We start from the raw sequence: 16,651 nt of genomic DNA, 5'->3' as shown, positions 1-16,651 counted from the left end.
AGTAGTGACTGGTGATTATGTTGCAAGTGTCTACACAATAGGTGTCTAGTTCAACGAACACCGAGTTAAATCCACTCGGCTGGTTTTAATACACGTTCTGATGTTTAACAGGCCAAATCAGCCTGTTTATACAATTCTGTCTCTACATAAAGTTGCTTTCCAAAGCATAATGAAATAATCTGAAATGTTACGGTGTGTACATATCATGAGTTGCATAAGTTATTGCAAGAACGTTTAACAAAACAAACTTGGGTTAGTTAATACTTCAACTCTAACAATTAGAAGTTTTCTCAATACACACAAGTCTAATTTAATATTATATCAATATTTGACCGTGGTTAACAATGTTATGAAGTTTGCTTGCCAATCAGTTATGTAGTGCTCAGCAGTAACATTTGTTGACTCTACAATATGTTAAATTCAACGATTACCACATTATAGGTCAGTACCTGCGAACGTTGAATTCTTATATACTAGTTATGCACGTTTCGTTTTCCTACTATCATTTTGAAAGGTTTTGGACTATATGTTAAACCAAGCACACCTTCCGTGGAAGGTTTTCCGTGGCTCATAGACACCATGACTTCAAATTGATGCAGTAAATTAGCAGCAATCAGGAAATACTCCATTTTTGCAAGCATTTCTCCAAGGCATACTCGTCTACCCATACCAAATGGTGTAAAATTCATCTCATTAAAAGAGACACATCTACCCGAGTTAGGATCAATAAATCGCTCTGGTCTGAAAACATAAGGATCATTGAAAACATCTGGGTCGTGATCTATGGCCCAATGATTTGGGATGATGTTGGTGTCATCAGGAATTTGACATCCATTGACAGATGTTGTGCAAATTGTGCGATGGTATAAACTAAGAGGCACTATCGAGTGTAAACGCAAAGTTTCATACATGGCAGCCTTTAGATAAGGTAAATTGTCGTGATCAGCATACACTGGACGACGTTCAACACCAACGACTTCATCGATTTCTTGGTGAATTTTCTTCTGTATTTCAGGATGTAATATCATTTCGACCAAGAACCACTTCATGGAAGATACGACAGTTTCAGTGCCTGTGGAAGTATCAAAAATGTTAACGTGTCACAAAACTATTTCAAAGAAGAATGTTCTAAAATGTAAATTCTGTCGTCGTCCAAATATACGTACACCTGGATGCATTGCTTTTACGTATAGGAATTGAACCCACGTCCTCTAAACGCTAGTTAGAGTGCTCAGACCAGTTAAGGTAACATGCTAACTGCCAGGTAAAGTGAATCGATCCTGATGTGTACTTCTTTCCCCGAGGCGGTGAGAAGCCAACTCATTTTTAAAGCTTTTGCCTTTCAATCTAAAAATCTAAATAGATTCCAGGTCTCCCTGACTAACGGGGTGGCTCAGGAGTCATTCAGTAAAGCAATGAGGATCATACAATTATTATGATGCAAGTCCTTTTAAAAATAGTTTTTGAGTTTTTGCTATAAATGAAAGAAACTCACCATAAAGTCATTTGAATTTGTTATAAATGTGGAAAGAAAGGGGACACATGTAGGAATTGGACCCATGTCCCAACGTCAAAATTTTATATGGAGACAAACACAATTTCTCGTGTTGTATTGAATAAAATATAAAAATCTTTATCCCAACGGTCATGTTAATTTTAACTTATTGGCATAATATCTGGTTTTACTTGAGGAAAATCTCTTTTGTAAATCAGAGTAATTTTTCTTCAGAAGCATTGTCTTGTTTGGGTGTTCCTTTTACTCTTTATGCTTTTTCATTGTACTAACCCTAAGCATGCATTTTAAAGTAATAAAGCAACTAGCGTGTAAAACAAATGTAATATCTTAAAAGTCGATTTAAAGTGATTGATAATTCATGAATTCTTGAGAAGTTAATGAGAGGAAAGATTGGTAACAAAAAAAATAAAATTGTGAAAATTTCTTTTAAACAATTATAGAAAAACCAAAGCTAAGATTATGGATATTTGTAATTGAATAATTAAAACGGGAATAAAGAAAATGAAAACCACTACTGTACTGTATGTGATACAATGGATATATAGTGATACAAATTGAAGTGTATTATTATATGCATACGCGTAAACAACGTACAGCGTGAACGTCAACTTTAACTTCACAGTCCATACATTAGAATGAGATATTTCTTTCCAAATATATGTGGGCTTTGCCAAAAAAGGTCTCACATTTGGTTCTAACCTATACTTGGATATATTTAGCCAGCTGGTTTTCTCTTTGATTCTGGGCAGAAACTGCATCCCCCATGATAGCTAGTGGGGAAGGCACTTTTAAAAATAAATAAGGACATGTAGGAGGCCATAAAATGGCATAACATTTCAAATCATGTCATTGAATATTTATTCCATCATCCTTTGAAAATACAGCTTTTGGTACTGATAGAATTGTATTCACGGGTCAATTGTTCCTGTGGAACACCAGTACGTCTATTAAAACAAACCTAGCACATTTAACCAGATTCGGTGTTCTTTCAACCGGACATTTCTTGTATATACTCATAAATTATTTTACTCTCATTTTGACTTGTTCATATTCGGAATTGGTGTTGTGTAAAAACGTGAAATTTGAAAAGCAGCCATGGTAACTGAGGTCGAGTTGATAGCTTTGTCGATCATTCTCACACCGGTTACTTGGATGTCAAACAGACCTAAATTACCACAGGATCCAGGGTACTGTTGTTCATTGCCGTGCAGACTGTATAAATCATTATCTGACCTATGTCTGAGGAGATTACAAAGTAGTCGGTGCCCCCAAAACAAGATAAATCATGCTTAAGCAAACTCTGCAAGACAGTCCTGGCTACACAGTCAATAATAATGTTGTGCAATATATTTAGACAAGATACACACGGAAAGGTTTTGTATACGAGATAGGACCATTAAAATGGCAGATTGATGTATATTTGGGGGCCTGCCTTTGCCTTGGATGGCCTCTGTTGAAATCACAAGCATGGGCGTTATCTGTACTATGTGATGTAATATAAGCAGTCTACCCAAAGTCAGCATAACAGTCCATTATATCTGATTAATTGATAAATTATGGAAATTGGCTTTGATTATGGTGCCATCTTTTCAGTTGTAAATTAAGAAAGATGCGCTTTGGAGGTTACATGTCAAACGTGTTCTTCTAAAGAGGTTTGTCCTGATTTGAAGTAAAGAACGATGAAATATGGGAAGACGCTTTCGCATCTATAGTTTCTACCACTAGTATTCAGCACTGTACGTGGAAGACCAGCGAGTGACGTCGACACTCGGTAACCATTCATTCAACACTTTGGCCTGTTAACAATCTTTGGGTTCGATAAACTATTATGGCAATAATTTAGATCGTCGAGTGACATTACATGACACGTAAGCTCTGACGAAGTAGCCATGATAACTGGGGATGTGCTGTTAGCTATCTCGATCATTCTCAGACTATGTACTTGGATGTCAAACATACCTAAATTACCTAACACCTACCCTAAAGGTCCACCTGGTTGGCAAGTGATCGGTAACTTACTACACCTTGGATCACAACCAGACTTGAAGCTGACGGAATGGAGTCGAAAACACGGTGAGAGTAACCAAATACAAAATTTGCCAACGTGAGTTCAAAGAAATAGAAGAAAAGAGCGTTCTTCCTTCTTAAGGTAACATCTATTGTTATCAAATAACAATCAGAAATAGTAATATAAAACAAAACAAACCCCGTAAATCCACACTCATAGTATAATGAACCAGAATCCAGGTTACTGTTGTTCATTCTCGCACAAAGAGACTGTATAAATCTTGATCTGACCTATGTCTGAGGTGTATGCAAAGTAGTCAGTGCCCCAAATCCAGGTCAAATGATCCCAAACCAAACAACATAAATTATGCTTAATCAAACTTTGCAGGTAAATAAATTCAAGATTACGCAGTCACTAACACTGTGTTGTGCAATATATTTTTACACACGATAGAGAAAGAGAGAGAGTGTGTGTGTCAGACATAGTCATAGACGGGCAGGCAGACAGACAGACATACAGACAGACAGACAGACAGACTTACAGACAGACAGAGACTACCAGAAAGAGATACATACATACATACATACATACATACATACATACATACATACATACATAGACTACTAGAAAGAGACAGACAGACAAACAGACAGACCGACAGACAGACAGACAGACAGACAGAGGAATGCATACACAAACAATGTTTTAATGTCGTCGGTAAACGACCACTCCTGAGGTTTAATTTGGTTCAGATCATGAGCAAAATATTTTTGGGGCCCTTTCAGACCATAAGAATTTTCGCAGCCCCCCCCCCCCCTTTGAATTCTCTTTTTTCATGGCCCATCCCCTATTTCTCCCCAGTCTCCCCCCCCCCGACATATATTTTGACCCCAGCCTAACTGTAGTACAACATCGTGTCCCATGTACATGTAGCTTCCGGGTACGGCTTACGTTGGCGTGGGAGGTGCACTTTCATATCGAAGCGCGAGATGAGCAGACGATATAGCGTGCGAAGAATGAAGGTGACATGATCGATTGTGCGCGTCCGCGGACTTATCAAGCAATTTGGAGATTATACCATCCGACACTCTCGAGCTACAGAAAAAGCCACCAGCGTTCACGTTTGCACGATATTTTTCTTGATGTCAAACATATTATGCATTACACATAAATCTACCATTACAATAAGAAAAGATTGGGGTTTTAACAGTTTTACCGACATTTTTGTTATTTTAAATGTTCACAATCTTAGTTTTATCGTACCATGATGTCCATGCTCAAAGCTGTATATATACACTTTGAAACATTGTAGGTATTTGACCTTGAACATGTCAGGGCTGATCAGAAAGTTTGCCGTGGATAACTTGGATAACGGGCCCCAATGTAATAGTACCCCCGGGGTTTAGCCCAGTAGGAACTAAGAATAAGCTTCCATTTCCTGCCAATTCTGATAATACTTACCTGCACCAAAAAAGGTCATCACAGTTTGTACAACAACCTTATCATCAAAGACCCCTGCAGAAATACCAGATGTGGGATTATTCTGGAAATGTTCCTGGGCTATTAACATCACATCGACTGCATCACGTGGGGGGTTCACACTGTTACGTTTGTCCTTTCGTGCCCTTATTCTGCCTTCCATATACTTGGATCGGTAGGCTGCTGCTTTCTGCAACCTATCAAGTTGTGGTTTGAAGAAGGGCTTTAACCATCTGGCATAGTCTGAAAAAATACATCATCATTTATTAGAAAAAAAGAAGAAGTTTCACACATAGCACATTAGATTGGTCGTTCAAATTAATAAACATTTGATAAGGAGTTGTCTGTCCTCGTACACAGTAACTATTATAACAACTATGTTTAGGAAATACTATATATATCTTACCAACTGGAGAGACCTCAGCAAAGGAACGAAACAATTCGTTATTCGACTCAATAAAATCAAGAAATTCTTGGTCGTCTTCTTCATAGGACCGCTCCCGAACGATTTCAGATATAGTATTAAAGGCAATCAAACCCATTGGTAAATGGGGATCAAAAGGTGAGCATTTTCCAGCGAGCTTATCTGGGAACCAAACATACAATGCAAGTGTGATTCTATACATTTTCTTTTGAATAAGGGAGACTTCAGTAATTACAATGAGGTAGGGCCGGGAAATTAACATTCTGCTGCATAAAATATGACCTTCTAGTCCTCTGTACTAAAAGCCTCAATTTGTTTGTGAATCTCCCTCAATTTCCTTTCTCTAAAATATGACCTTCCCCTGTTCAAATATTTTCAATGAAAAGCATTCGAACCCGGAACCTCCTGACTACTAATCTTGAGCTTTAAAAAGATTAATAGTCAGGAAGTTCCGGGTTCGAATCCCACAAGAGACTGACAGTTTTGCTAGTGAAGATCCCACCACATTGATAGTTTTAAAGGCATTTGATGTTTTCCCATAACCACCACAGTGAGTTTGTTTTTGTATCAAATCAGTGGCTGTGTTTGGATCTAATTGTCTGAGCTGAAGGCCATAACTCCCAAAGACTAGATAAGCAGACAACTGACAACCCGAAGACTGGGGTGAACTCTACCACATTATCCCAAATATTTTGCCATGACTTTACTACTGTGATACCCTCTCCTTTCCTCACACCACATTAATGTATGTACAAGACAGAGATCAAATACATTGGCATAAGTGTAAAATGGTTAAAAGGGAGTGCCACCCCAAGAAATAGAGGTATTTTCACAAATTCGAGTTCTGGAGAGTCATATCATGATTTAACAGCACGTAAATTTAGCAGGATTGCCAAAAAGTAATGAAAATGACACATTATTATTCCGACTCTTCTGTGCTTACATAGGTCCACCATTGCTTCATGGGAATTAACCGGTACATATATTTCTTAAATGCACATTAAATACTCACGACTATTTATATGAAGGCAATAGGCACTCATGAATCAGAAATATTCGGTGTGCAAGATTTCAAACTTTATGCAAGGTGAAAGGTTATATAAAATACCGTTATTTTCTTGCATGACATCCCCTCCTTATATATATTTTAAAGGGTTATAATTTCTAATTTAGAATCATAACAAATATGACATTACGAAATGATTTCATATTTCTACAACATTGAGCTGAGATAAGTATATTAAATTATCTTACCTATCAGCTTGTCTACCTGCATTGTGATGACCTCACTCCACCTCTCTGTACCATGTACACGTAAAGCAGTATGTGTACTCTTCCTCACCACTTTCCAAAACTCATTGTAATCCATAAGGGAGATGTCTTTAAACCCTGACGCAATCTCATGGGATATGAAATCACGTGGACGACCTGCAAAGTCAGTCTTTCTGTCAACCATAGCTTCAGACAACGCCTTGTAAGAATTCAAAACCACGACACGAGTTTTGAATAGGTTCAAACTGTACACAGAGCCTGAAACAATAAATGATAATTTACATTGATATAAAAATCAAGCGCCTCCCTTTCAACAACAAATTATTTTACATTGGCATATATATGGTATTACAAGCAATACAGTCCAATTACCTGTCTCCACTGCAGCAATTTGTTTTTCCTTACACCCAATGATCTTGATCTTACATAAGCTATCGCTATTCAGAATCGATTCACACTTGAAGGGTCTCACGTGACACTCATGTGAGAGTTGAACACTAGAGCATACCTCGATGACATGACAATCAAGCAGGGCATTATCACAGTAATCCTTCCAAAACAAGGTGAGTTTTTGGAACGTCTATGGGAAAATTTTACGCATAAAGACATGTGATTTAACTGCATAAATTAACAAATTAAAGACAAAAGAAATGTACTAAATGTACTATACATGCATGGTTTACCATTCATTGTTTAAGTGTCGATCTCATATGAGCCAAGATTTTATGAATATTCACAATAGTGAATAGTCTTCACTGGTAATCACTAGTAATCAGTCGTTAGGATGAGTTATTACGATGCAATCGATTATGACAACGTCCCTTAGTAAGATCGGACGCATTTGAACAGATGAACAGTTTAAGACGGATTCGAAAGACGTTTGATGAAGAAGCAAGGCGAGGACAGTGATCCAGAGATCGAGATGAAAGTGATAATAACACATTTCTGTTGTCATTGGTGGCCAGTGCGCCTTTGACAATGAATGTATGTCGGATGATAGAAATCAGGCATTTTGTCTATTCATTTTACTGCCACGACTCGCCATTACTATCAGTGAGATAAGCTGACTACAGGGTGATCACCAGCGAGGTCACCAATGAGGACGTGATTTAGTACCTAGTCCACTCTAAATGCCTTCTCTTTGATACTATATTATAGTTCTGATTTAGCCTTTTTGGTCTGGACTATTAAAAGTCTGACTTAGACCGCTGTAACGCTTTCACACAGTACTCTTAGGTCGGACTAAAAGTTAGAGGGCCCTGGAGCACACGCAATTTCCAAGTGTGAGCCCCTAAGTCCTTCGCAAAACTGAGAGACTCACACAAGTAGATAATGTGGGATATACAAAGGCCGAATTCAAGTTGTAGTTGCGTTTATTTTTATTGAAAGTTATTATTTGTATTTTGGAAGGTAGATGTATTTAAACATCTACCGTTTCTATCGTCAGCTAAGTGAATAAAGTTAAGGCGGTTCGACCAATTTACTGAACTCATGACAGTATACTCAAAAATACGACCTGAATGCTCGAGTTACCTTCATTGTATATGATGTTACTATCACACACAATTGCAGGTTATATCGAAATTACAAGTTACATATTACTTCAAAATATCTCAAACTTGTGTGAAGTTGGGTGTGTGACGTGAATGGTGATTTAATAGCTGAGCAAGTTGCGAGAAGCTTGTGTGTTTGCGCCGGGCCGAAATTTACGAGCTTGGTGGGGTCAAGTATGCTTCACGAAATCGCCTGAACATCAGTATTCCAGTTAATAAACCCAAACCTCATTCTTGTAGCATGAGGGAAGAAATATCAGTCGAGATTTTCTCTATTACAGTATCTAAAATGATGAACTCTTGTGAAACTTATGGCGAGTTGAAAATACCCCAAAATACGGCTGGTGAGCACTGGACAACCACCATTTTAAACGCACCGCACGATCGAAGTGTACACAATATCTCAGACAGACATAATGGAGGATCACAGCGTAATGAGCGATCGCAGTGGCATTTTACCCATCATGCTTTGTACCCCTCCAGTCTCCTATGGAATCACACGACCTTCGTAATTAGGATATGGTTCACAAGGTGATACTGATCATTCGGCATGCAGATGCCAGAGTTTTCCACTGACATTTGATTAGATGTTAATATCGATAACAACACGTCATGTAAAATATTTATTTTGTAGGTGTTTTTGCATATTAATCAGTTTAATTCAGATAATTCTTTATTATAAGATCTGAGGCGATATACACAATATAATCTGCATGAATTGCATATTAATAAAATTAATGTAATGCAATGGCAGTATCATATTTCACCCTTTTTACGCATATTTTTAGAAACCTTTAAAACGTCGGAATACACGTATATTGAGTATATGGAAAGATCGGGAACAAAAGCTTAGCTTATATCGATTATTAGAAAACAATATTCAAGTTGTATAATTTCTTCAATCAACCAAATTGTCTTGTTTTGGTTTTTGTCCGCTGTTGCTTTCTTTCCGTTCAATTGGTCTGTATTCATGCATGCTGTCAATGCTTAGCAAACACCCGTCCCTGGTAAATGCCGTCCCATGTAAATGTCATGTAAAGGTTGCAAGACGTTTTTGCATATGAAAACAAAGATGACGTAGATTTAAATAGGTCTACCCTTACCGTATTGTCGACTCCATTCAGTCAGCTTCAAGTGTGGTTGTGATCCAAGTTGTAGTAAGTTACCAATCACTGGCCAACCAGGTGGACCTTTAGGGTAGGTTTTAGGTAATTTAGGTCTGTTTGACATCCAAGTAAATAGTATGAGAAAGATCGAGATAGCTACCAACACGGCCTCGGTTAACATAGCTAGGCTGTCAGAGTTTGCAAATTAACGTTAGAATATCCACTTAGGGAAAGATATTTAGCAGCTCAATATGTTGAATGAATTGATACCCAGTTACTAATATAGTACTACGAACAAATTCACAGTGAATTATCTACAAACTGGATTTTCACAGCAGTGAAAATTAGTGGTGGCAAGCACTCACCGTATACCAAATCGGGACAATGGGTCTTTTAAACTACCTGGATGACATTTTAACCTTTCAACCGTTTAATCTTTCACTAAAGATTGTCACCCTGATTGGAAAGAGTTTGAAAGGTCAGAAAAAATAACCTTGGTACGTCCACAAAGTACGTCCACGGAAAACTAACGTTCCTGTACATGTGATGCCATAGTGACATGAGATATTATGAAGCCTGTACTTAACCAGGTGTAAACTGAATGCCTTCCACATGGACCGAACGCAAGCTCTGTTAATAATTCCTTGGCTCTTTTTTTTTCAGAACGTTCAACTCTAAGCTCCTATGCATGGTGTATCTATTAATTCATAAAAATCAATAATTATACAAATAACTCATTTAAATATACTACATCAACAAACTGTTGTAGGACACATGTTGTTGGTTATCATCTATTTATGTAGGCTTGTAAAATACAGTTACCATGGAAAGGTAATCTATAAAGGGACGTGAAGTTCTGATTGCATGATCGAGATCTGTAATTGACGTTGTTTTCATACACATATATGTACAGGACTGTTGGTACCATCTTGTTTTGCAGTTACCAATTTTTAGATATGTCCTCCATACCGAAAGTTTTTAATTCTGCAAATTATTCACTAAACCTAAAGATACATCAATGATTGTTTAGAACACATGGGTCTGGCTATCATCAATATATATTATATGAACTTTGCAACTTCCGCTCAACAACTTATATCCTAATTACAAATACATGACTAACAGAAACCATGGAACATACTCACTAAAGGTTAACTCTACTTTAAACAATATTCGAGCATCTGCAATCGGCTTTCAAAGTATTTAACAAATTATATTAACTTTTCAGCTTTTATTTTGACAATTTGCCTAAATACTGGAATCATACATTATACAAATTATTCATTATGGAGCGTTTAGTTTTTAATCTGTCAAACGATATTATATCTTAAAAGTCGATTTGAAGTACCGATTGACAATTCCATAGCTCATTAGAAAGTTTATAGTTAACTTGTATATTAACATTGAACCCATGAGGGATGGTCCTAACTGAACCTTTTGGGAGATAAGTGTTGATATACTTAAAGAACTATCCATTATATAAATAAACATTGTAGACGCTCAAATGTGGTCTGGATTTTTTTTTATGTGACCCAGGTTCTTGGAACCTTGTGGTAGTGTTGTTAATTTATAATTTATATTGTAAGCTTTATACCTTTGTGCATATAGTAATGACAAAAGTAATTCACCTCATGTGTGAGAGGGCGATGTTTATCTTGACCTCTTGACCTTTCGCCTTCCCTTCGTGTTGTAGGTAAGTGATTTCGTGTCTTACGTACAGAGGACATTACTTTTCACGATATTTTTGTCAATTTTTGCAAACTGCGAAAGAGTTACGAAAACAGATTTTCTGTCATGAAACAGAGCCACTTACTAGATAATTATTTATTTTCATGGATGACGCACTTGGACTAATAACCAAAGACGTTCTGTTCTTGAACGTGCAATTGCCACTTTATGTAGCCAAGCCGAATTGGTACATTCTTGTCCTAAACATATTGCAATGGTATATTTTAGTTGTACAAATCGTCCTGTGTTACCAATAAAAACTTCACGAAATGCGACTACTTTCCAATATATGTGCTGATGTCTCCCTTTTTTTGTTTTTCATGTGCAACATTCTAAAAGTGCCTGCAGTTTGCAAAATGTTTTTACCCTTGAATGCACCCAGTATGTACAAGAACGGGTGAAATACATGTGACAAAAATGTAATTCCTGTAACAGAAGAGACAAATTGTGTGGTGATTTTGAAAAGAAGGATGGCTGGTGGTGAATTGCTGACAAAAAAATAACCTGACAACTAATCTAAAATCTACATCAAATATAATAACGACTTCACAACTTTGAATCTCAATGTGAACCCAAAATATATTAGTCTATACCTGGCCTGGCCTGTACCGTCGTTTGTACGGCCGTATTCAACTTGCATAATTTCTTTAATCAACCAGTAACACATGCCATAAAATTTAAAGACTGACATCGATGGCACTTATGGTGTACTACTGAGTTGACATAGAGAAAAACTGCTTATGTCACCTTCAAATAATGCTTAGCCTTGTGCTTTGACAGAGCAAATCAGAAACACTGATGACCCCGGTTTTGAATGTCCTCTGCCCCTAATGCGAGGTCATCTAGTTTACAACTGGTCAGAATATATCACACACGTGTATGCCTTGTTTGGGCTTTATATGTTAGTTTCTTGTTTTTGTCCACTGTAAACATTTCTTTATTATCAAACACCCATCCCAGGGAAAGGTCGTGTACCGATTGTACAATGTTTATGCATATGAATAAAAGGGGAGGGTGCTAGATTTCTCTTTAAAAATACGAAGTGTGGATTTATAAATGGATTATTTTATATTAACATAGTTAATACTGCACATAATTGATTATGAAACAGAGACAGTTAACCTATTTCGAGGAAACTGTACAGGAATGTGGTGATCTTTTCAATATGTTTCAATTCGTTTTGACAAGTCCCTTGTTAGTTTAGTAATAATGCTACTCTTGCCTTACTGTCGACTCCATTCATTCAGCTTCAAGTGTGGTTGTGATCCAAGTTGTAGTAAGTACCAATCACTGGCCAACCAGGTGGACCTTTAGGGTAGGTTTTAGGTAATCTAGGTCTGTTTGACATCCAAGTAAATAGTATGAGAAAGATTGAGATAACTAACAGCACGGCCTCGATTAGCATGGCTACGCTGTCTGTGTTTCCAAGTTTAGGTCAGGAAAATCCACTTAGGGAGAGATATTTAGCAGGTCAATATGTTGACGGAATTGTTACCGAGTCACTAGTAGGGCACTACAAACAAATGCATCGCGAAATTCTTGAACTGAGTGTTACATAAAGGGTATATTGCTGTAAACGAGAATCAAAGTATAGAGGGGTATCATGCTTACCATAAAGTATGTAAACTTTCTGAGCGTACTAGCGATGTTACAACAGTTTGAAGTTTGTTTAGTATTTGCCATGGAAATGAGTGTACATATCCGGGTATGTTGGGGATCGCGAAAGTCGGAGTGTTCAAAGTCGAGTCAAGCTTTCCTGTATTAAGAATAGGTAGCGGATATTTGAATAACTTTTTCGACAGCTAACGCACTGGGACTTCAAATATCACAGATATAGAGCTAAAATTCATTATGTTCAAATGATACGAATAAGCAATCCATACATTTGTTCTGTATGCATGGGTAAATGTACGTATGTCTGTATGTATGTATGTATGTATGTATGTATGTATGTATGTATGTATGCATGCAGGTATGTATGTATGTATGTATGTATGTATGTATGTATGTATGTATGTATGTATGCATGTTGGATGTATGTGTATCCCTGTATAAAATTGGAATACTTTGGTACCATCTTTTTTGAAGCTACCAATTTTAAGGAAGGTATGATCATGATGATATTAGGGATAAAAATCTGTGTCTGTCTGTCTGTCTGTCTGTCTGTCTGCATGTGTCATCGTTTTCTCAAAAACGACTGGCTCAACTCAAACGAAATTTGGTGCACATAATTTCGAGGATAATAGCTAAAACTGAATAGGTTTTGGTAAATACAACCCGAATATTAATGAGCAATTTGCACAATTAGTGGTATTCGGTAATTAGGCTACATTTTAAGAATGCCCACTTCAAATTCAATATAATGTGGTACATACTTCAAACACAAAATGAGAACATGTTCTGTTGATGTAGCTCTCACTTTTAATGAGTCATTTGCATAATTAATGGTATTCAGTAATTAGCGTATATATGAAGAGTGCAATCTTCAAGTTCTATATAATTTGGTGGTCACATTCATGATACCAGAGTGCACATGTCTTGTAAAGCTAATTGATGTAAATCTTAATTATAATAGTCATTTGCTTAATTAATAATTTTCAGTAAATATGCTCTATCTTACGAATGCACCCATCAAATTCAATTCAATGTGGTTCATGCTTAAAACATTACTAATCACATATGTTCTGTTGCATTCCAAAAAATTATCATTTAATCATAAATAAATGATTATCCAAATTATTGAAACATAGTTTAGCATGCGCAATCTGTTGTCAATGTATTTAACAAATTATATTAACTTGTCAGCTTTCACGCTTGAGATTTTGGTAAATACTGAAATCATAAATTATACAAAGGAGCGTTTAGTTTCTAACGTGCAAAAACAATTGAAATTCGTTCTTGAGAAGTTAATGGTAGGACAGATTAGTCATAAAATAAACTTATAGTGTTAAACGAAATTCTAAAGAAACGTACAGGGTTAAGGAAGAGCAACGATGAGATATCAGTGTAGATACTATTCAGATAGAATTTACACAAATGTAGAGATTAACGTCAATGGCCAAGGTCTCATTACAAATCTCATCATACAGAATATAGATGTGGACAGGTAAACGAGGTCTCTATCATTATCTTCAAGAGTGAGTAGGCAGAATATGAGGTGTGTTTTTTTAAATAATACGTACGATAAATTTAGACACTGCCACCATTCGGCCATAATAACGAAGGTAAAAAATAAAAAGTGAGCTGCATATAAACACTTCAGTGGCTGGCCTGTTGGTCTGGTTGGGTTAAAATGAACCGGTGCATGTCACAGCTGTACATATACACTTTGAAACATTTTGGGTGTTTAACCTTGTACATGTAAGGCCTGATTAGAACCAAACAAGAGTAGTTTATATTACAACTCTAAGAATTAGAAATTTAACCAAAACACAAAACAATTCTAATTTAACATGCCATTATTTCTTGATCGTAAGCAATTTTTTTTTTCGTATTTTATAGTTTGTCACTGATACAACACTAAATTTTGAATAACTCTTTAAAGTTCTAACAATAATATTGAAAAGAATGTTAGGTAAATTGTACAACTGCCAGATGAATGATCGATAAATATTTTAATATATCAAATTCATAAGTAGTGCTTTCTAATATTAGTTAAATTACTCGATTACAACTTAGTTATCTAAGGAAACAACGCTAAACTGATTGAAGTCACAGAAATGACAACCATTACTAAACTATGAGTTAGTAATCGGTACAATTCAATTCTTATACACCACTTCAGGTTGTTTCTTCTCCCTACTATCATGATAAACCGGGCACACCTTCTGTTGAAGGTTTACCATGGCTCAAAGACAATGTGACCTCAAATAGATGCAGTACATTAGCAACAATCAAGAAATATTCGATTTTGGCAAGCATTTCTCCGAGGTATACTCGTCTACCCAAACCAAACGGTGTAAGATTCATCTCATTCAAAGAGACACATATACCCGTGTTACCATCAATAAATCGCTCTGGTTTGAAAACACACGGATCTTTGAAAACATCTGGATAGTGATCTATTGCGCAATGATTTGGGATGATGATGGTGTCATCAGGAATTTGAAATCCATTGACAGATGTGATTCACATGGCACGTCTAGAAAATGCTAAGAGGTAATATTGTGTGTAAACGCATGGTTTCATGTATTGCAGCTTTTAGATAATGTAATTTGTCGTGATCAGCATACACTGGGCGACGATCAGCACCAACGACTTCATCGATTTCTTGTTGGATTGTCTTCTGTATTTCGGGATGTAATATCATTTGCAAGTGTCTATCTTTATTGTCCTTAAAGTCTAACTTTACATAATATGTAAGGTTAGACTTTAAGGACAATAAAGATAGACACTTGGAACTAGCAGGCAGGCACTTCACCTTCGGAGGAAGTCAATGAACGAGGCATATGCTATGGTTCTAGTGTAGACTTTCGGCTTGAACATAAACTGTGTGTAGTCCGAACTAATTCCCTAAAGTTCAAGTAGTGATCCCGGTACAGAAGTTGAGTCGGTACAGAAGTTTAGTCGGTACATAAGATGTGAGAGTGATTCGAGTGTAGTTACTTGGTCTGTCAGCTGTGTGCGAAGATCAAAAAGTAACAGCTCTATGCGTTTCAACCTGGTGTATCTACCTTCAAAACTTCCGTACTCTCGTCGCCCAGGCCACACTAGATATATGGCTAGCTTCCCCTGGAAACCCTGCTTTTACTAATTAAATTGTAGCTTGGTATCGGAAAGAGCATACTTTTTGCGTTTCAATGTTTGTGAGGAGCCTCCCCGTAATATCACCCATGGAGTTAACCCCCCCCCCCCCGATCCAACCATCTATCCTTCTACCCATAAGGTGGCGGTTATTTTAGGTATTGAGTTATCGTCAGCGTTATTTTTTAAAATAATCAAAGGTATATATTGTGATGTCATAATGTTCTTCTATCAAATGTGTTTGTGTTGTGTCCTAGACAAGGGTGGGGAGGGGGGCTGGCTGCGCAACTCTGTGTAAAATGAAATCAGGTGACTCTGGTGACACTTCCAAATCCAAACCCAAACTCTTGGCATTCCACAAACCCAAAAAGGAGACCCTCGAACTATGTACGTACTTGACACGGCAGGTCGTATGATAAAATGATAGCTAAGACCTGCTCAAAACAATTGATTATTTTACAAATGAAATGCTAACAATTGTAAGCATAATTTTGACAATGCAACCAACATTCTGACAAAACTGAAGTAAAACCTACCCGTGAACTTGGTAAGGTCTTTCAAACATCTTCCAGCCTAGAAAAGAATACCGTTAAGTTTTCACATGCGTTATGAACACAATAAACTATCCCCCTGTAAAGTACATTTTGGCTGAATCGACCTAACATTAAGTTTGTGTATCTCTTAAAGAACACAAGGTTTATAATGTGTCGCTGGACTTCAGTGCGATCGACCTATTCGTGCTACTATACTCTATGTCATCATTTTCTAAAAATCGGCTGGCTCAATTGTGATGAAATTTGGAATGTATGATCTTTAGGGTAA

General features: G+C 36.8%; 1 protein-coding gene across 1 annotated transcript; it reads right to left on the bottom strand.

The window, feature by feature from the left end:
* Nucleotides 1-458: 458 nt before the first annotated feature.
* LOC144433447 (steroid 17-alpha-hydroxylase/17,20 lyase-like) lies at nt 459-6,803 on the bottom strand. The gene is made up of 4 exons (XM_078121765.1): nt 6,682-6,803; nt 5,410-5,589; nt 4,986-5,246; nt 459-1,072 (listed from the first exon to the last, which is right to left on the bottom strand). The coding sequence occupies exons 1-4, from the start codon at nt 6,794-6,796 to the stop codon at nt 474-476; spliced, it is 1,155 nt and encodes a 384-aa protein (XP_077977891.1). The 5' UTR covers nt 6,797-6,803; the 3' UTR covers nt 459-473.
* Between the last annotated feature and the right edge of the window lie 9,848 nt (nt 6,804-16,651).

The sequence above is a fragment of the Glandiceps talaboti genome, chromosome 3 (genome assembly GCF_964340395.1).
Source record: "Glandiceps talaboti chromosome 3, keGlaTala1.1, whole genome shotgun sequence".
In the NCBI taxonomy this organism is placed as follows: Eukaryota; Metazoa; Hemichordata; class Enteropneusta; family Spengelidae; genus Glandiceps; species Glandiceps talaboti.
This window is presented reverse-complemented; position numbering and strand designations above follow the sequence as displayed.

Coding starts and splice junctions, on each gene's coding strand:
- LOC144433447 (XM_078121765.1), bottom strand. CDS start 6,796: ATGGATTACAATGAGTTTTGGAAAGTGGTGAGGAAGAGTACACATACT. Junction 5,590..6,681: donor GCAGGTAGACAAGCTGATAG/GTAAGATAATTT, acceptor TTTGGTTCCCAG/ATAAGCTCGCTGGAAAATGC. Junction 1,073..4,985: donor GATGACCTTTTTTGGTGCAG/GTAAGTATTATC, acceptor ATACTTCCACAG/GCACTGAAACTGTCGTATCT.